The sequence below is a fragment of the Salmo salar genome, chromosome 01 (assembly GCF_965601325.2).
Source record: "Salmo salar chromosome 01, fSalSal1, whole genome shotgun sequence".
Classification (NCBI taxonomy): Eukaryota; Metazoa; Chordata; class Actinopteri; order Salmoniformes; family Salmonidae; genus Salmo; species Salmo salar.
The window spans coordinates 16,911,586-16,932,007 of NC_138291.1; the positions used below are offsets into that span (position 1 = coordinate 16,911,586).

Here is a 20,422-nt window from a genome sequence, read left to right on the forward strand (position 1 = left end):
GTGTTTTGAAAATCGCAGCCTACAAAGTGGTCTACGTTATCATAATGCTCCCAAATCACACGTTCAGATCAATAAAAGCTGTGTTCTCTCTGACAGGTGACTACTTCCATCTCTCAGAGCTGAGGATTGTGCTGCTGGGATCCAGAGATGCTGGGAAGAGTTCATCAGGAAACACCATCTTGGGCAGAGAGGAGTTTGACCTGAGGACAGCCACTCAGTGTGTGAAGAGACATGGAGAAGTAGCAGGGAGGCAGGTCACTGTGGTTGACACTCCTGGCTGGTCGAAGAATCTCCCTGTAGAGTACACTCCTGAGCTGGTTAAACAGGAAATTGTGTTCAGTGTGTCTTTGTGTCCCCCAGGACCCCACACTCTCCTCCTGGTCATACGGGTGGATCATTCATTCAAAGAAGAAGAAACAAATGCTGCAGAGGACCACCTGGAGCTTCTCAGTGAGAAGGTCTGGAGTCACACTATAGTGCTGTTCACCCATGGAGACTGTCTGGGAGACACAACCATTGAGCAGCATATTCAGAGAGAAGGGAAGGCCCTCCAGTGGCTTGTTGAGAAATGTGGAAACAGGTATCATGTCCTCAACAATGAGAAGAAGGGTGATGTCACTCAGGTCACAGAGCTGCTGGAGAAGATAGAGGAGATGGTGGCAGCCAACAGTGGAGATGTGTTTTACCCTGAAAGAGATTGTGAAGAAGGAATGAATTGGATACCTGAGGAGATGTGGGAGAAACCATCTTTGCCATTAAAGGGAGCTCACAGCATAGACCCTCTTCTTCTAAGTAGTAAGTATGGTACTCTGACAGTACCTTCAAATCTCAAGCGTGCTACAACGTTCTTGTTTGGCTACCCTCAATTTAAAAAGGTTAGTTTACCAACTTAGAGGTGCACATATGTTTACAAAAGGATCATGATTAAAAACAAATCAAGATTCCAGTCACACATCATATTACAAAATAACATTTAAACAAAATAAGACAGAGTAAATGCTACAGTCCACTTTCCTTCTGTTATTAACATTATTCATAAACCTGAACCAAACACCATCATAGTGTAGATATCATTATTGCTTATTTCTTTAGTCTAAAATGTTGGGGGAGTGGTGCCGGGACTGCTAACCTGACATATGGAATTGTTTTAAGATGGTCATACTATGGATCATTTAGCTATTTGATTTAGAATTTTAGGACCCCTTTAGGTATAAAAAAAAAAATGATATATTATTTTTGGTTATAAAATATTGATTTTGGCCTTTACTACTGAAGCCCATAGAAACACATTGAAAAACACATTCATACAATGCAAAAAGGACAGTAAAAAAAGAAAATCATAAGAAACAAGACGTTGAAGTGCCTGTCCTAAATCTAGAAGATATTAAAAAAACTCAAGAAATATATATATATATATATTTTTTTATTTTTTTTTTTTTTTTTCTTTTTGTTCACATATTTAACCCCTTTTTTGGGTAGGCACAAAATTACCTTCATCCTTCCATTTCTTTTTTTAAACGGGTACCGGTTACCTTCAGACAAGTCCCGTTAACACTTGTGGGGGTCGTAGAGCAAAACAGAGAACACCATCATGTTTGTTAGAATCTCCCCTTTCCACAGTGGGTTCCCAGTTTGTAGCCCAAACGGGTTGGACACTACCAAACAGAAGTTGGCACATCGACGGTACCGACTTCAAATGATTCTCCTAACATTTGTGGGGGTCCTAGAGCAAAACGGTTGGTAGGATGTCTCATGGTCTGACAAACACCGCTCTAGCTCTACCTTCAGATGCGGAAGTGCGACACTGGCGGATGTAGTGGATTGAGACGCATCCAACGCAAAAAAATATCTCTAGAGATACACTACCATTCAAAAGTTTGGGTTCACATAGAAATGTCCTTGTTTTAGAAAGAAAGGCACATTTTTTGCCAATTAAAATAACATCAAATTGATCAGAAATACAGTGTAGACATTGTTAATATTGTAAATGACTATTGTTGCTGGAAACAGCTGATTTTTCATGGAATATTTACATAGGCGTACAGAGGCCCATTATCAGCAACCATCACTCCTGTGTTCCAATGGCACGTTGTGTTAGCTAATCCAAGTTTATCATTTTAAAAGGCTAATTGATCATTAGAGAACCATTTTGCAATTATGTTAGCACAGTTGAAAACTGTTGTTATGATTAAAGAAGCAATAAAACTGGCCTTCTTTAGACTAGTTGAGTATCTGGAGCGTCAGCATTTGTGGGTTCGATTACAGAAATTGCCAAGAAAATGAAGATCTCGTACAACGCTGTGTACTACTCCCTTCACAGAACAGCGCAAACTGGCTCTAACCAGAATAGAAAGAGGAGTGGGAGGCCCCGGTGCACAACTGAGCAAGAGGACAAGTACATTACAGTGTCTAGTTTGAGAAACAGACGTCTCACAAGTCCTCAACTGGCAGCTTCATTAAATAGTACCCGCAAAACACCAGTCTGAACATCAACGGTGAAGAGGCATCTCCGGTATGCTGGCCTTCTAGGTAGAGTTCCTCTGTCCAGTGTCTGTGTTCTTTTGCCCATCTTAATCTTTTCTTTTTATTGGTCAGTCTGAGATATGGCTTTTTCTTTGCAACACTGCCTAGAAGGCCAGCATCCCGGAGTCGCCTATTCACTGTTGACGTTGAGACTGGTGTTGACCCCAAACTTTTGAACGGCAGTGTATCTCTAGCTTAAACTGATGGATTTTGATGGGGATTTTTTTGTTATGTAACTTACATTACAAGATAACATTTAAGCAAAATGAAACAAAATGTTAGAGACCCCTTTCCTTCTGTTATTAACATTATTCATGAAACTGAACCAACCACCATCATAATGTAGATATCAGCATTGCTTATTTGTTTAGAGTCTAAGTCTAAGGAAATTGATGGGGATTTGTTTGTTATGTAACTTAGCAATCAACTCGAGGAGGTTATCTACATGATGCAAGCATTGTGTTGTTCTACAGTGAGTGGAGGCAGCAGACCTGAGACTGGATATGATGGTTCAGAACAGATGTCGTGGTTGGATCTGTGGCTGAATCTCTGCTGAGGCTAGTGGGTAGGATGTTACAGTTCTTCCCTGAGAATACAGTTTTATCAAAATAAAAATAAAGTGTTGAATGCGTTTATCATTTTATCACTCACCAAGCAAGAAAAATTAATGGATTGTAGAGTACTTCAGCCTAATCTAAGTATTATAGTTCTCTTGTTGTGATGTTGTCCAGTACCTGGAGAATACATATCTGATACCCACAACTCCAGCTTGGATGTCATGAGGTAGGCACTGTTGTCTGAGGCTCCGCTTCTCCCTCACAAAACATGTTCTATAATAATCAGATCTACTGAGGATGTAACAAGCTGTACACATTCAAACATTATTGCACATACACACTAGTAGCATGTCACTGTACACTACCAGTGAAAAGTTTTAGAACACCTACTCATTCAAGGGTTTTTCTTTATTTTTACTATTTTCTACATTGTAGAATAATAGAGAAGACATCAAAACTATGAAATAACACATGTAGTAACCAAAAAAGCATTAAAAAAATCTAAATATATTTGAGATTCTTCAAATAGCCACCCTTTGCCTTGATGACAGCTTTGCACACTCTTGGCATTCTCTCAACCAGCTTCACCTGGAATACTTTTCCAACAGTCTTGAAGGAGTTCCCACATACGTTGAGCACTTGTTGGCTGCTTTTCCTTCACTCTGCGGTCCGACTCATCCCAAACCATCTCAATTTGGTTGAGGTCGGGAGATTGTGGAGGCCTGGTCATTTGATGCAGCACTTCATCACTCTCCTTCTTGGTCAAATAGCCCTTACTCAGCCTGGAGGTGTGTAATGCAGCAATTCGACCATGAAGGCCTGATTCACGCAGTCTCCTCTGAACCGTTGATGTTGAGATGTGTCTGTTACTTGAACTCTGTGAAGCATTTATTTGGGCTGCAATTTCTGAGGCTGGTAACTCTAATGAACTTATCCTTTGCAGCAGAGGTAACTCGGGGTCTTCCTTTCCTGTGGCGGTCCTCAAGAGAGCCAGTTTCATCATAGCGCTTGATGGTTTTTGCGACTGCACTTGAAGAAACTTTAAAAGTTATTGAAATGTTCCGTATTGACTGACCTTCATGTCTTAAAGTAATGATGGACTGTCATTTCTCTTTGCTTATTTGAGCTGTTTTTGCCATAATATGGACTTGGTCTTTTACCAAATAGGGCTATCTTCTGTATACCACCCCTACCTTGTCACAACACAACTGATAGGCTCAAACGCATTAAGAAGGAAATAAATTCCACAAATTAACTTAAGATGTCAAACCTGTTCATTGAAATACATTCCAGGTGACTAGTTCATGAAGCTGGTTGAGAGAATGCCAAGAGTGTGCAAAGCTGTCATCAAGGCAACGGGTGTCTATTTGAAGAATCTCAAATATAAAATATATTTTAATTTGCTTAACACTTTTTTGGTTACTACATGATTCCATATCAGTTATTTCATAGTTTTGATGTCTTCACTATTATTCGACAATGTAGAAAATAGTATAAATAAATAAAAACCTTGGAATGAGAAGGTGTTCTGAAACTTTTGACCGGTAGTGAATATTAACAAAAATGCTGAAAAATGTACTGAAGATGCAAGAGTGGGGAGGTTGACATCAAGGCTACTGTAGCACAAGCGGAAACCTTCAGAGCTTTCTTCATCTCTGTCTCTCTATTGTAGCATGCAACAATGGATACACTAATTCTCTATCTCCCTGCCCTAACTAACCCTGTTCTCTGAATATAGTTCTGTAGTCAGAAGAATATTTTGTAGTCAGAAGAATCCGTGCACCAGTGACACATCAAACCCTGAATTTGAACACAGCTCTACATCTACACCAGCGGAACATGTAAGTAGACTATATCATCATTGCCTCAGTGTTTCAGTTCAACTCTATTAAAGATTCTCAATACTCACAGTTTGATTATTGTAGGACAGTCATTATTTTAAAGTACTTAAATGTTTTCACTCCTCAAATGTTGTGTAATGTCGAGTTTGCATCCCTCAGTTGTGTAGAAAAGATCCAGTTATATGCCTCAATAATTAATAATAAAAAATAAGCCACTGTCTTAATTATAGATGTCTATTCCTTTCATATGGTATTCAGGCATGTACCGTAATTTCCGGACTATTAAGCGCACCTGAATATAAGCCGCACCCACTGAATTTAAAAAAATATATTATTTTGAACATAAATAAGCCGCACATGTCTATAAGCCGCAGGTGCCTACCAGTACATTGAAACAAATGAACTTTACACAGGCTTTAACGAAGCACGGCTTGTAGCAAAAATAAATGGGCTTTAACGAAACACGGCTTGTAACAAAAATAAATAGGCTTTAACGAAACACGGCTTGTAACAAAAATAAATAGGCTTTAACGAAACACTGCTTGTAACAAAAATAAATGGGCTTTAACGAAACACTGCTTGTAACAAAAATAAATGGGCTTTAACGAAACACTGCTTGTAACAAAAATAAATAGGCTTTAACGAAACACGGCTTGTAACAAAAATAAATAGGCTTTAACGAAACACGGCTTGTAACAAAAATAAATAGGCTTTAACTCAGCACGGCTTGTAACAAAAATAAATGGGCTTTAACGAAACACGGCTTGTAACAAAAATAAATAGGCTTTAACTCAGCACGGCTTGTAACAAAAAATACAAAATTAGCAGTAAACAGTAGCCTACCAAGAAAGACATTGGTCACCATCTTCCTTCTCCTGTGCACTGAAACCATCTCCTTCGGTGTCGGAGTTGAATAGCCTCAGAATTACTTCATCCGATATTGGATCGTTTTCATTGTCGCTCTCGTCACTTTCATCCGGAGGCAAATCCCCCGCTGAGCCCTCTTCAACACGCAGCAGTCCAGCCTTTCGAAAACCGTTGATGATAGTGATTTTTTTGACAATGCTCCACGCTGTCTGGACCCACTGCCAGACTTGACCATAAGTTGCTCTTCGCATGCGGCCCGTTTTAGTGAAGGATTTCTCCCCACTTGTCATCCAAGCCTCCCGCTGAACACGGAGCGCCACCTTAAATGCACGATTTACACTGATGTCGAGTGGCTGCAAATACTTTGTTGTACCCCCAGGAATCAGGGTGACAAAATGACTACCGTAATCAGAATGATGGGAAGTTTGAGAGCGCTCGATTTAATCTAAACAGTAAACAAAAATAGTTGTTTGACCTTAACCCATTCGGCAATTTCATTGGTCTAATGAAAGCATCATGCCGCCAAAAAACTGAGTACGTCACAGAATGTGTTTTTTTTGAGAAAAAAAATTGAAAGCGGGAAAAATCCATATATTAGCCGCGTCATTGTTTAAGCCGCGAGGTTCAAAGCTGGGAAAAAAGTTGCGGCTTATAGTCCAGAATTTACGGTACTTGGATCTGCTCAAGTTTATTTATGTTTTATATGTTTTTATTTAAACCTAACCCGGACGACGCTGGGCCAATTGCGCGCCGCACTATGGGACTCCCAATCACGGCCAGTTGTGATACAGCCTAGAAACGAACCAGGGTCTGTAGTGACACCTCAAGCACTGAGATGCAGTGCCTTAGACCGCTGCGCCAGTCGGGAGCCCTTACAATGATCATCATGTTGACATTAGACCACGTTTCAGGTCCTGAGCGCCACTCGGGACCACTCACAACGATCATCATGTTGACATTAGACCACGTTTCAGGTCCTGAGCGCCACTCGGGACCACTCACAACGATCATCATGTTGACATTAGACCACGTTTCAGATCTTGACATATCGGACAAACATTTTGTACTTTAAAGGGTTCATCTGCAGATGCTACAGTACATACATTTTTTTTTTACATACTATAAATGAATGAATGATATGTACCCATTGATTCTTGACGAATATAACTTAGAAATGCCTCATGAGCTTAGTTCAACTGTCATACTCCATCAGAACCCAAAATATAAGCTTGTTTTACTCCAGTGTTTATAGACAAAATAAATGTAAACAAACACTGTATAGCCTCAAAGCATGGTTGTAACAATCATTTTGATATCATGGATGGTCAGTCCTTGCATCCTTAGCTCTGTCTATGAATTAAAGAGTGGTTACATTTCTCCAGCCTCGACCCTTAGCTTTTTACCCAAACAGTGGTGGGGAAAGAGATTTGTTATTATTTCAACTGCAGATGGCGCCATTAAGACGACTGCAGTGCAGATCGAAGGTGGTCTAGTTGCTTTCTAAGAGACTGCTGATTTGGTGTTTTCAATCTGCATTTCAGACACTTGCTGTTGTGACAAAATTAACACCTGAAACATCCACAGGATTTACAGAAATGTCATGCAGGTAACAATGTATTGCTGATAACATTAATACATTTGATTCAGAGGATTTGTGTTAATTATTGTAACTAATTATTGTCCTGTGTCCTCCAGGCTTCAGTGCTCCCATGCAGGTCTGTTCCAGTGCAGTTTGACAGGGCTGGTGTTTCTGATGAAGGGGGAGGGGGAGGTGCTGTACAGAACTGTCCAATGGGATGAGAATCTCCTGCACTCCACAGGCCAGACTCCTGCAGGACCCCTGTTCAGTATTGAGTGTCTTCAGGGGTCTATCTGTCAGCTACATCTCCCACACTGTGAGATTCTCTCTGGTGAGTTACACACCACTCAGAACTATCATCAAGATGACCAATACAACAGCCAAATGACAGTGGATGAGTAAGATATATTTGTTTTGCAGGAGAGGGTCTTGATTCCCTGTCTGTGGCCCATGTTACTGGTGACAGTGTGGAGGTTTTACCACCACTGAGGGTGACTGACACACACGTAGTGGTGAACATCACAGACCTCTCCTTATGGGGCCTGGTCAGAATGTTTAAACCCTTCCTCTCGATCAAGGGACAGGTGCTGCCTTTCCTCCAATCATTCGGCCATCCTCAGTCAGTTCTGAATGTGATCGTCCTGCCATCGAATGTGCCTCTTAATGAGGTACAGTCCAAATCCATGCGCTAACCAAAACATGTCTTGTCATGTATTTTATATTTTAGAACTGTGGTGCTTACCTAAAAATGTCTGCAAAAAATAATGAAATCATAAAAAATACTATTTAGTTTTTTTTTTATACAGTTGAAGTCGGAAGTTTACATACACTTAGGTTGGAGTCATTAAAACTCGTTTTTCAACCACTCCACAGATTTCTTGTTAACAAACTATAGTTTTGGCAAGTCGGTTAGGACATCTACTTTGTGCATGACACAAGTCATTTTTCCAACAAATGTTCACAGACAGATTATTTCACTTATAATTCACTGTCACAATTCCAGGGGGTCAGAACTTCACATACACTAAGTTGACCGTGCCTTTAAATAGCTTGGAAAATTGCAGAAAATGATGTCATGGCTTTAGAAACTTCTGATAGGCTAATTGACATCATTTGAGTCAATTGGAGGTGTACCTGTGGATGTATTTCAAGGCCTACCTTCAAACTCAGTGCCTCTTTGCTTGACATCATAGGAAACTCAAAAGAAATCAGCCAAAAAATTGTAGACATCCACAAGTCTGGTTCATCCTTGGGAGCTATTTCCAAACGCCTGAAGGTACCACGTTCATCTGTACAAACAATAGTACGCAAGTATAAACCCCATGGGACCACGCAGCCGTCATACTGCTCAGGAAGGACATGCGTTCTGTCCCCTAGAGATGAACGTAATTTGGTGCAAAAAGTGTAAATTAATCTCAGAACAACAGCAAAGGACCTTGTGAAGATGCTGGAGGAAACAGGTACAAAAGTATCTATTACACAGTAAAATGTGTCCAATATCAACATAACCTGAAAGGCCGCTCAGCAAGGAAGAAGCCACTGCTCCAAAACCGCCCTGAAAAAGCCAGACTACGGTTTGCAACTGCACATGGGGACTAAGATCGTACGTTTTGGAGAAATGTCCTCTGGTCTGATGAAACAAAAATAGAACTGTTTGGCCATAATGACCATCGTTATGTTTGGAGGAGAAAGGGGGATGCTTGCAAGCCGAGGAACACCATCCCAACCGTGAAGCATAGGGGTGGCAGCATCATGTTGTGGGGGTGCTTTGCTGCCGGAGGGACTGGAGCACTTCACAAAATAGATTACATCTTGAGGATGGAAAATTATGTGGATATATTGAAGCAACATCTCAAGACATCAGTCAGGAAGTTAAAGCTTGGTCGCAAATGGGTCTTCCAAATGGACAATGACCCTAAGCATACTTCCAATGTTGTGGCAAAATGGCTTAAGGACAACAAAGTCAAGGTATTGGAGTGGCCATCACAAAGCCCTGACTTCAATCCTATAGAAAATTTGTGGGCAGAACTGAAAAAGCGTGTGCGAGCAAGGATGCCTACAAACCTGACTCAGTTACACCAGCTCTGTCAGGAGGAATGGGCCAAAATTCACCCAACTTATTGTGGAAAGCTTGTGGAAGGCTACCCAAAACGTTTGACCCAAGTTAAACAATTTAAAGGCAATGCTACCAAATACTAATTGAGTGTCTGTAAACCCACTGGGAATGTGATGAAGGAAATAAAAAGCTGAAATAAATCATTCTCTCTACTATTATTCTGACATTTCACATTCTTAAAATAAAGTGGTGATCCTAACTGACCTAAGACAAGGAATTTTTACTAGATATTAATGTCAGGAATTGTGAAAAACTGAGTTTAAATGTATTTGGCTAAGGTGTATGTAAACTTCCGACTTCAACTCTGTGGCTTTCCTTTTGACAGGAAATGGGGTAACTTTGTTCAACTTCAAAAAGCTTTTTTTTTCTTCTTAAAACATGGTTCAAGACAAAACATTTAGGTAGTGTTCAATTCCCCCCTTTTAGGTCTTCATGTCCTCATTGATAATCATCTGTTATTCTGTGGCAGGTGAAGCAACAACAAACAGGGAACACTTACATACCGGTCTGTTCGGATTGCACTCTAAGTCGAGGGGGAAAGTACAGTCTCTTCTGTGATCTGAAGAAGATACAGGACATCTACCCAAAAGCTAAGGTAGACTCTGACTGATGTTGTTTACAGATGATGTCACATACTGATGATGATGTCGCATAGTGATGATGTCACATACTGATGATGTCACATAGTGATGATGACATCACATTGTGCCAGATGTACACTCATGGCCGGCTCCCCCCGCCCACCCACCTATCTATCAATCAATCAATCAAATTTATTTATAAAGCCCTTTTTACATCAGCCGATGTCACAAAGTGCTATACAGAAACCCAGCCTCAAACCCCAAATGTAGATACACGGTGGCTAGGAAAAACTCCCTAGACAAGCAGGAACCTAGGAAAAAACCTAGAGATGAACCAGGCTCTAGTGGGCAAAACATTTTGGTGGCCCCCCTCGTAACGTCGGAGAGAAATTTACGCTAAATTCATTTCCTGCAATTTTGCACATTTTGCCATGGGCTGGAGATATATTTTATTTCATGCAATTCTTCTCATTTTTATAAGGGTCAGAGAGAATAATTTTTTAGTTTTATGGCTAATTTCCTGCAATTCTACCCATTTTGCCATGACTTATACAATGTTTATGATATCTAAGTGAGAGGGACTATCAAAATCAATGGGGGCCTCCTAGAGGTCAGGGCCCCTGGGCATGTGCCCTGCGTGAACGGTCGGTATTCGGCCATGATTACTACAAGTTTCGATAGCTGGATAGACTCATTTACCAGTCTAAAAATTGTTAGCTGACATGGCTAATTGGAGTGACTATCAGTGACTGACAGAAGAGAAATTGCTGATGCACAACCACATTTCGAACTTGTACCTTGTGTATTCTACTATTTTAACTCTCAACAGTAAGTTGCTTGGGGCTTATGCCTGGAGCCAACCCTGTTTACACTGATAACTAAACATTGTACATTCCATGCTAATAATTACCTCACTTTGCTGAGGTGACACATAACCTATAAGTTGTGTAGACGGCTTGTTCTATACCAGGTACTCCCAAACTGGCAATGCTGTCGGGGGTAGGCCAAATAAAAATGTGATTCACATTTTTTTTTTTAAACGTCACATTTTCAAACAGTCCATTTATATTTTCCAACGGGGCTATACATTTGGGTGAGGTTTTTTTCTCGCCTGAGTGACCTCGTTTCACTGCCAAAAATAAAATTAAACCATCTAGTGTTCAGCAAAATAACAACACAATGTCAAATACAGGTAACCTAGTCAAATAATTAACATCCAATCACATTAACCGTTACTCTCGCGGGAATTCCACTAATGGTGGCTCAGTTGTTAGAGCATGGTGTTTGCAACGCCAGGGTTGTGGGTTTGATTCCCACGGTGGACCAGTACAGAGAAAAAATGTATGAAATGTATGCATTCTCTACTGTAAGTTGCTCTGGATAAGAGCGTCTGCTAAATGACTAAAATGTAAATGTAAATATGTAGCTGCTGCTCATTCCGTTTGCTCGAAAATTGATAAATGGCAAAAAAAAGTAAGGCCCGCATCCATAGAGACACATACCAGCTCTACTGGTAGTATTACTACTACAAGCACTACTACACCTACACCTGTTGATGACACAAGTTGTTCTGCTTCCACGAGCACATCCAATGCTAGCATCAGTAATTCTGCATTTGTTGTTAGCCCAGCTAGCATGGACACTGACAGTTGTGAATCTGATGCAGCCGAAGAGATACTGCCCCCTTACCCGGGAAAGCACCGAACAACAGACAGGGACGTTTGATCATCGAAGAGGCGCAAATATGATAAGAACTACATTGATTTGAGGTTCACTTATATTGGGAGTAGGGTCTTTCCTCAAAAGTACTATCTCACAACTCAATGAAACCTTCACTCTTGCTCAGACATTTAGAAACAAAACATGCCAATTTTAAAAATAAGCCACGGGAGTTTTTTTGCGAAAATGTATATGACTTTCGAGTAGTAAGACATGTATAAAAGCAACAGATACCATTAATAAGAAGGGGCTAGAAGCATTTACATTTTTACATTTAAGTCATTTAGCAGACGCTCTTATCCAGAGCGACTTACAAATTGGTGCATTCACCTTATGATATCCAGTGGAACAACCACTTTACAATAGTGCATCTAAATCTTTTAAGGGGGGGGGGGGGTTAGAAGGATTACTTTATCCTATCCTAGGTATTCCTTAAAGAGGTGGGGTTTCAGGTGTCTCCGGAAGGTGGTGATTGACTCCGCTGTCCTGGCGTCGTGAGGGAGCTTGTTCCACCATTGGGGTGCCAGAGCAGCGAACAGTTTTGACTGGGCTGAGCGGGAACTGTGCTTTCTCAGAGGTAGGGAGGCGAGCAGGCCAGAGGTGGATGAAGGCAGTGCCCTTGTTTGGGTGTAGGGCCTGATCAGAGCCTGAAGGTACGGAGGTGCCGTTCCCCTCACAGCTCCGTAGGCAAGCACCATGGTCTTGTAGCGGATGCGAGCTTCAACTGGAAGCCAGTGGAGAGAGCGGAGGAGCGGGGTGACGTGAGAGAACTTGGGAAGGTTGAACACCAGACAGGCTGCGGCGTTCTGGATGAGTTGTAGGGGTTTAATGGCACAGGCTGGGAGCCCAGCCAACAGCGAGTTGCAGTAATCCAGACGGGAGATGACAAGTGCCTGGATTAGGACCTGCGCCGCTTCCTGTGTGAGGCAGGGTCGTACTCTGCGAATGTTGTAGAGCATGAACCTACAGGATCGGATCACCGCCTTGATGTTAGTGGAGAACGACAGGGTGTTGTCCAGGGTCACGCCAAGGTTCTTAGCACTCTGGGAGGAGAAGCGTCTTATATGGTGAGCTACCGAGTGGCTAGGACAGGCAAGCCCCATACTATTGTGGAGGACTTACTTCTTCCTGCTGCCGCGGATATGACTGGGACAATGCTGGGGGAAAAGGCCAAAAAAAACTATACAGACAATACCTCCATCAAACAACACTGTTTCACGGCGCATCAGTGACATGGCAGGAGATGTTATGAAACAATTACTGCTTCGCATACAAGCCAGTGAATTCTATGCGTTGCAGCTGGATGAGTCAACAGACGTGGCGGACCTGGTGCAGCTCCTGGTATATGTCCGTTACGTTTACGGGGGTCAATTAAGGAAGACATCCTCTTCTGCAAACCACTTGAAACCAGGACAACAGGAGAGGATATTTTTAAAATACTGGACAGCTTTGTGACATCAAATGGACTTTGGTGGTCAAGATGTGTTGGTATCTGTACTGATGGCGCAAAAGCCATGACAGGGAGACATAGTGGAGTGGTAAGGCGCGTGCAAGCAGTTCCTCCCAACGCCACTTGGGTACACTAGTACAGTGACACACTAGTAGCATGTCACTGTACACTACCAGTGAAAAGTTTTAGAACACCTACTCATTCAAGGGTTTTTCTTTATTTTTACTATTTTCTACATTGTAGAATAATAGAGAAGACATCAAAACTATGAAATAACACATGTAGTAACCAAAAAAGCATTAAAAAAATCTAAATATATTTGAGATTCTTCAAATAGCCACCCTTTGCCTTGATGACAGCTTTGCACACTCTTGGCATTCTCTCAACCAGCTTCACCTGGAATACTTTTCCAACAGTCTTGAAGGAGTTCCCACATACGTTGAGCACTTGTTGGCTGCTTTTCCTTCACTCTGCGGTCCGACTCATCCCAAACCATCTCAATTTGGTTGAGGTCGGGAGATTGTGGAGGCCTGGTCATTTGATGCAGCACTTCATCACTCTCCTTCTTGGTCAAATAGCCCTTACTCAGCCTGGAGGTGTGTAATGCAGCAATTCGACCATGAAGGCCTGATTCACGCAGTCTCCTCTGAACCGTTGATGTTGAGATGTGTCTGTTACTTGAACTCTGTGAAGCATTTATTTGGGCTGCAATTTCTGAGGCTGGTAACTCTAATGAACTTATCCTTTGCAGCAGAGGTAACTCGGGGTCTTCCTTTCCTGTGGCGGTCCTCAAGAGAGCCAGTTTCATCATAGCGCTTGATGGTTTTTGCGACTGCACTTGAAGAAACTTTAAAAGTTCTTGAAATGTTCCGTATTGACTGACCTTCATGTCTTAAAGTAATGATGGACTGTCATTTCTCTTTGCTTATTTGAGCTGTTTTTGCCATAATATGGACTTGGTCTTTTACCAAATAGGGCTATCTTCTGTATACCACCCCTACCTTGTCACAACACAACTGATAGGCTCAAACGCATTAAGAAGGAAATAAATTCCACAAATTAACTTAAGATGTCAAACCTGTTCATTGAAATACATTCCAGGTGACTAGTTCATGAAGCTGGTTGAGAGAATGCCAAGAGTGTGCAAAGCTGTCATCAAGGCAACGGGTGTCTATTTGAAGAATCTCAAATATAAAATATATTTTAATTTGCTTAACACTTTTTTGGTTACTACATGATTCCATATCAGTTATTTCATAGTTTTGATGTCTTCACTATTATTCGACAATGTAGAAAATAGTATAAATAAATAAAAACCTTGGAATGAGAAGGTGTTCTGAAACTTTTGACCGGTAGTGAATATTAACAAAAATGCTGAAAAATGTACTGAAGATGCAAGAGTGGGGAGGTTGACATCAAGGCTACTGTAGCACAAGCGGAAACCTTCAGAGCTTTCTTCATCTCTGTCTCTCTATTGTAGCATGCAACAATGGATACACTAATTCTCTATCTCCCTGCCCTAACTAACCCTGTTCTCTGAATATAGTTCTGTAGTCAGAAGAATATTTTGTAGTCAGAAGAATCCGTGCACCAGTGACACATCAAACCCTGAATTTGAACACAGCTCTACATCTACACCAGCGGAACATGTAAGTAGACTATATCATCATTGCCTCAGTGTTTCAGTTCAACTCTATTAAAGATTCTCAATACTCACAGTTTGATTATTGTAGGACAGTCATTATTTTAAAGTACTTAAATGTTTTCACTCCTCAAATGTTGTGTAATGTCGAGTTTGCATCCCTCAGTTGTGTAGAAAAGATCCAGTTATATGCCTCAATAATTAATAATAAAAAATAAGCCACTGTCTTAATTATAGATGTCTATTCCTTTCATATGGTATTCAGGCATGTACCGTAATTTCCGGACTATTAAGCGCACCTGAATATAAGCCGCACCCACTGAATTTAAAAAAATATATTATTTTGAACATAAATAAGCCGCACATGTCTATAAGCCGCAGGTGCCTACCAGTACATTGAAACAAATGAACTTTACACAGGCTTTAACGAAGCACGGCTTGTAGCAAAAATAAATGGGCTTTAACGAAACACGGCTTGTAACAAAAATAAATAGGCTTTAACGAAACACGGCTTGTAACAAAAATAAATAGGCTTTAACGAAACACTGCTTGTAACAAAAATAAATGGGCTTTAACGAAACACTGCTTGTAACAAAAATAAATGGGCTTTAACGAAACACGGCTTGTAACAAAAATAAATAGGCTTTAACTCAGCACGGCTTGTAACAAAAATAAATGGGCTTTAACGAAACACGGCTTGTAACAAAAATAAATAGGCTTTAACTCAGCACGGCTTGTAACAAAAAATACAAAATTAGCAGTAAACAGTAGCCTACCAAGAAAGACATTGGTCACCATCTTCCTTCTCCTGTGCACTGAAACCATCTCCTTCGGTGTCGGAGTTGAATAGCCTCAGAATTACTTCATCCGATATTGGATCGTTTTCATTGTCGCTCTCGTCACTTTCATCCGGAGGCAAATCCCCCGCTGAGCCCTCTTCAACACGCAGCAGTCCAGCCTTTCGAAAACCGTTGATGATAGTGATTTTTTTGACAATGCTCCACGCAATTTCATTGGTCTAATGAAAGCATCATGCCGCCAAAAAACTGAGTACGTCACAGAATGTGTTTTTTTTGAGAAAAAAAATTGAAAGCGGGAAAAATCCATATATTAGCCGCGTCATTGTTTAAGCCGCGAGGTTCAAAGCTGGGAAAAAAGTTGCGGCTTATAGTCCAGAATTTACGGTACTTGGATCTGCTCAAGTTTATTTATGTTTTATATGTTTTTATTTAAACCTAACCCGGACGACGCTGGGCCAATTGCGCGCCGCACTATGGGACTCCCAATCACGGCCAGTTGTGATACAGCCTAGAAACGAACCAGGGTCTGTAGTGACACCTCAAGCACTGAGATGCAGTGCCTTAGACCGCTGCGCCAGTCGGGAGCCCTTACAATGATCATCATGTTGACATTAGACCACGTTTCAGGTCCTGAGCGCCACTCGGGACCACTCACAACGATCATCATGTTGACATTAGACCACGTTTCAGGTCCTGAGCGCCACTCGGGACCACTCACAACGATCATCATGTTGACATTAGACCACGTTTCAGATCTTGACATATCGGACAAACATTTTGTACTTTAAAGGGTTCATCTGCAGATGCTACAGTACATACATTTTTTTTTTACATACTATAAATGAATGAATGATATGTACCCATTGATTCTTGACGAATATAACTTAGAAATGCCTCATGAGCTTAGTTCAACTGTCATACTCCATCAGAACCCAAAATATAAGCTTGTTTTACTCCAGTGTTTATAGACAAAATAAATGTAAACAAACACTGTATAGCCTCAAAGCATGGTTGTAACAATCATTTTGATATCATGGATGGTCAGTCCTTGCATCCTTAGCTCTGTCTATGAATTAAAGAGTGGTTACATTTCTCCAGCCTCGACCCTTAGCTTTTTACCCAAACAGTGGTGGGGAAAGAGATTTGTTATTATTTCAACTGCAGATGGCGCCATTAAGACGACTGCAGTGCAGATCGAAGGTGGTCTAGTTGCTTTCTAAGAGACTGCTGATTTGGTGTTTTCAATCTGCATTTCAGACACTTGCTGTTGTGACAAAATTAACACCTGAAACATCCACAGGATTTACAGAAATGTCATGCAGGTAACAATGTATTGCTGATAACATTAATACATTTGATTCAGAGGATTTGTGTTAATTATTGTAACTAATTATTGTCCTGTGTCCTCCAGGCTTCAGTGCTCCCATGCAGGTCTGTTCCAGTGCAGTTTGACAGGGCTGGTGTTTCTGATGAAGGGGGAGGGGGAGGTGCTGTACAGAACTGTCCAATGGGATGAGAATCTCCTGCACTCCACAGGCCAGACTCCTGCAGGACCCCTGTTCAGTATTGAGTGTCTTCAGGGGTCTATCTGTCAGCTACATCTCCCACACTGTGAGATTCTCTCTGGTGAGTTACACACCACTCAGAACTATCATCAAGATGACCAATACAACAGCCAAATGACAGTGGATGAGTAAGATATATTTGTTTTGCAGGAGAGGGTCTTGATTCCCTGTCTGTGGCCCATGTTACTGGTGACAGTGTGGAGGTTTTACCACCACTGAGGGTGACTGACACACACGTAGTGGTGAACATCACAGACCTCTCCTTATGGGGCCTGGTCAGAATGTTTAAACCCTTCCTCTCGATCAAGGGACAGGTGCTGCCTTTCCTCCAATCATTCGGCCATCCTCAGTCAGTTCTGAATGTGATCGTCCTGCCATCGAATGTGCCTCTTAATGAGGTACAGTCCAAATCCATGCGCTAACCAAAACATGTCTTGTCATGTATTTTATATTTTAGAACTGTGGTGCTTACCTAAAAATGTCTGCAAAAAATAATGAAATCATAAAAAATACTATTTAGTTTTTTTTTTATACAGTTGAAGTCGGAAGTTTACATACACTTAGGTTGGAGTCATTAAAACTCGTTTTTCAACCACTCCACAGATTTCTTGTTAACAAACTATAGTTTTGGCAAGTCGGTTAGGACATCTACTTTGTGCATGACACAAGTCATTTTTCCAACAAATGTTTACAGACAGATTATTTCACTTATAATTCACTGTCACAATTCCAGGGGGTCAGAACTTCACATACACTAAGTTGACCGTGCCTTTAAATAGCTTGGAAAATTGCAGAAAATGATGTCATGGCTTTAGAAACTTCTGATAGGCTAATTGACATCATTTGAGTCAATTGGAGGTGTACCTGTGGATGTATTTCAAGGCCTACCTTCAAACTCAGTGCCTCTTTGCTTGACATCATAGGAAACTCAAAAGAAATCAGCCAAAAAATTGTAGACATCCACAAGTCTGGTTCATCCTTGGGAGCTATTTCCAAACGCCTGAAGGTACCACGTTCATCTGTACAAACAATAGTACGCAAGTATAAACCCCATGGGACCACGCAGCCGTCATACTGCTCAGGAAGGACATGCGTTCTGTCCCCTAGAGATGAACGTAATTTGGTGCAAAAAGTGTAAATTAATCTCAGAACAACAGCAAAGGACCTTGTGAAGATGCTGGAGGAAACAGGTACAAAAGTATCTATTACACAGTAAAATGTGTCCAATATCAACATAACCTGAAAGGCCGCTCAGCAAGGAAGAAGCCACTGCTCCAAAACCGCCCTGAAAAAGCCAGACTACGGTTTGCAACTGCACATGGGGACTAAGATCGTACGTTTTGGAGAAATGTCCTCTGGTCTGATGAAACAAAAATAGAACTGTTTGGCCATAATGACCATCGTTATGTTTGGAGGAGAAAGGGGGATGCTTGCAAGCCGAGGAACACCATCCCAACCGTGAAGCATAGGGGTGGCAGCATCATGTTGTGGGGGTGCTTTGCTGCCGGAGGGACTGGAGCACTTCACAAAATAGATGACATCTTGAGGATGGAAAATTATGTGGATATATTGAAGCAACATCTCAAGACATCAGTCAGGAAGTTAAAGCTTGGTCGCAAATGGGTCTTCCAAATGGACAATGACCCTAAGCATACTTCCAATGTTGTGGCAAAATGGCTTAAGGACAACAAAGTCAAGGTATTGGAGTGGCCATCACAAAGCCCTGACTTCAATCCTATAGAAAATTTGTGGGCAGAACTGAAAAAGCGTGTGCGAGCAAGGATGCCTACAAACCTGACTCAGTTACACCAGCTCTGTCAGGAGGAATGGGCCAAAATTCACCCAACTTATTGTGGAAAGCTTGTGGAAGGCTACCCAAAACGTTTGACCCAAGTTAAACAATTTAAAGGCAATGCTACCAAATACTAATTGAGTGTCTGTAAACCCACTGGGAATGTGATGAAGGAAATAAAAAGCTGAAATAAATCATTCTCTCTACTATTATTCTGACATTTCACATTCTTAAAATAAAGTGGTGATCCTAACTGACCTAAGACAAGGAATTTTTACTAGATATTAATGTCAGGAATTGTGAAAAACTGAGTTTAAATGTATTTGGCTAAGGTGTATGTAAACTTCCGACTTCAACTCTGTGGCTTTCCTTTTGACAGGAAATGGGGTAACTTTGTTCAACTTCAAAAAGCTTTTTTTTTCTTCTTAAAACATGGTTCAAGACAAAACATTTAGGTAGTGTTCAATTCCCCCCTTTTAGGTCTTCATGTCCTCATTGATAATCATCTGTTATTCTGTGGCAGGTGAAGCAACAACAAACAGGGAACACTTACATACCGGTCTGTTCGGATTGCACTCTAAGTCGAGGGGGAAAGTACAGTCTCTTCTGTGATCTGAAGAAGATACAGGACATCTACCCAAAAGCTAAGGTAGACTCTGACTGATGTTGTTTACAGATGATGTCACATACTGATGATGATGTCGCATAGTGATGATGTCACATACTGATGATGTCACATAGTGATGATGACATCACATTGTGCCAGATGTACACTCATGGCCGGCTCCCCCCGCCCACCCACCTATCTATCAATCAATCAATCAAATTTATTTATAAAGCCCTTTTTACATCAGCCGATGTCACAAAGTGCTATACAGAAACCCAGCCTCAAACCCCAAATGTAGATACACGGTGGCTAGGAAAAACTCCCTAGACAAGCAGGAACCTAGGAAAAAACCTAGAGATGAACCAGGCTCTAGTGGGCAAAACATTTTGGTGGCCCCCCTCGTAACGTCGGAGAGAAATTTACGCTAAATTCATTTCCTGCAATTTTGCACATTTTGCCATGGGCTGGAGATATATTTTATTTCATGCAATTCTTCTCATTTTTATAAGGGTCAGAGAGAATAATTTTTTAGTTTTATGGCTAATTTCCTGCAATTCTACCCATTTTGCCATGACTTATACAATGTTTATGATATCTAAGTGAGAGGGACTATCAAAATCAATGGGGGCCTCCTAGAGGTCAGGGCCCCTGGGCATGTGCCCTGCGTGAACGGTCGGTATTCGGCCATGATTACTACAAGTTTCGATAGCTGGATAGACTCATTTACCAGTCTAAAAATTGTTAGCTGACATGGCTAATTGGAGTGACTATCAGTGACTGACA

At 41.2% G+C, this 20,422-nt stretch overlaps 1 protein-coding gene and 2 long non-coding RNA genes across 3 annotated transcripts; all 3 read left to right on the forward strand.

The window, feature by feature from the left end:
- Positions 1 to 44: 44 nt before the first annotated feature.
- LOC123741620 (GTPase IMAP family member 9) lies at positions 45 to 1,249 on the forward strand. The gene has a single exon (XM_045714645.2). It carries the CDS (start codon positions 45 to 47, stop codon positions 891 to 893), a length of 849 nt encoding a protein of 282 aa, XP_045570601.2. The 3' UTR covers positions 894 to 1,249.
- A 6,230-nt stretch (positions 1,250 to 7,479) lies between these two features.
- LOC145858599 (uncharacterized) lies at positions 7,480 to 10,457 on the forward strand. Its single transcript, XR_014379052.1, has 3 exons — positions 7,480 to 7,698; positions 7,788 to 8,035; positions 9,953 to 10,457. It is a non-coding gene; the product is annotated as an uncharacterized LOC145858599 (long non-coding RNA).
- Positions 10,458 to 17,082: 6,625 nt separating this feature from the next.
- LOC145858601 (uncharacterized) lies at positions 17,083 to 20,060 on the forward strand. Its single transcript, XR_014379053.1, has 3 exons — positions 17,083 to 17,301; positions 17,391 to 17,638; positions 19,556 to 20,060. It is a non-coding gene; the product is annotated as an uncharacterized LOC145858601 (long non-coding RNA).
- The last annotated feature ends 362 nt before the right edge of the window (positions 20,061 to 20,422 follow it).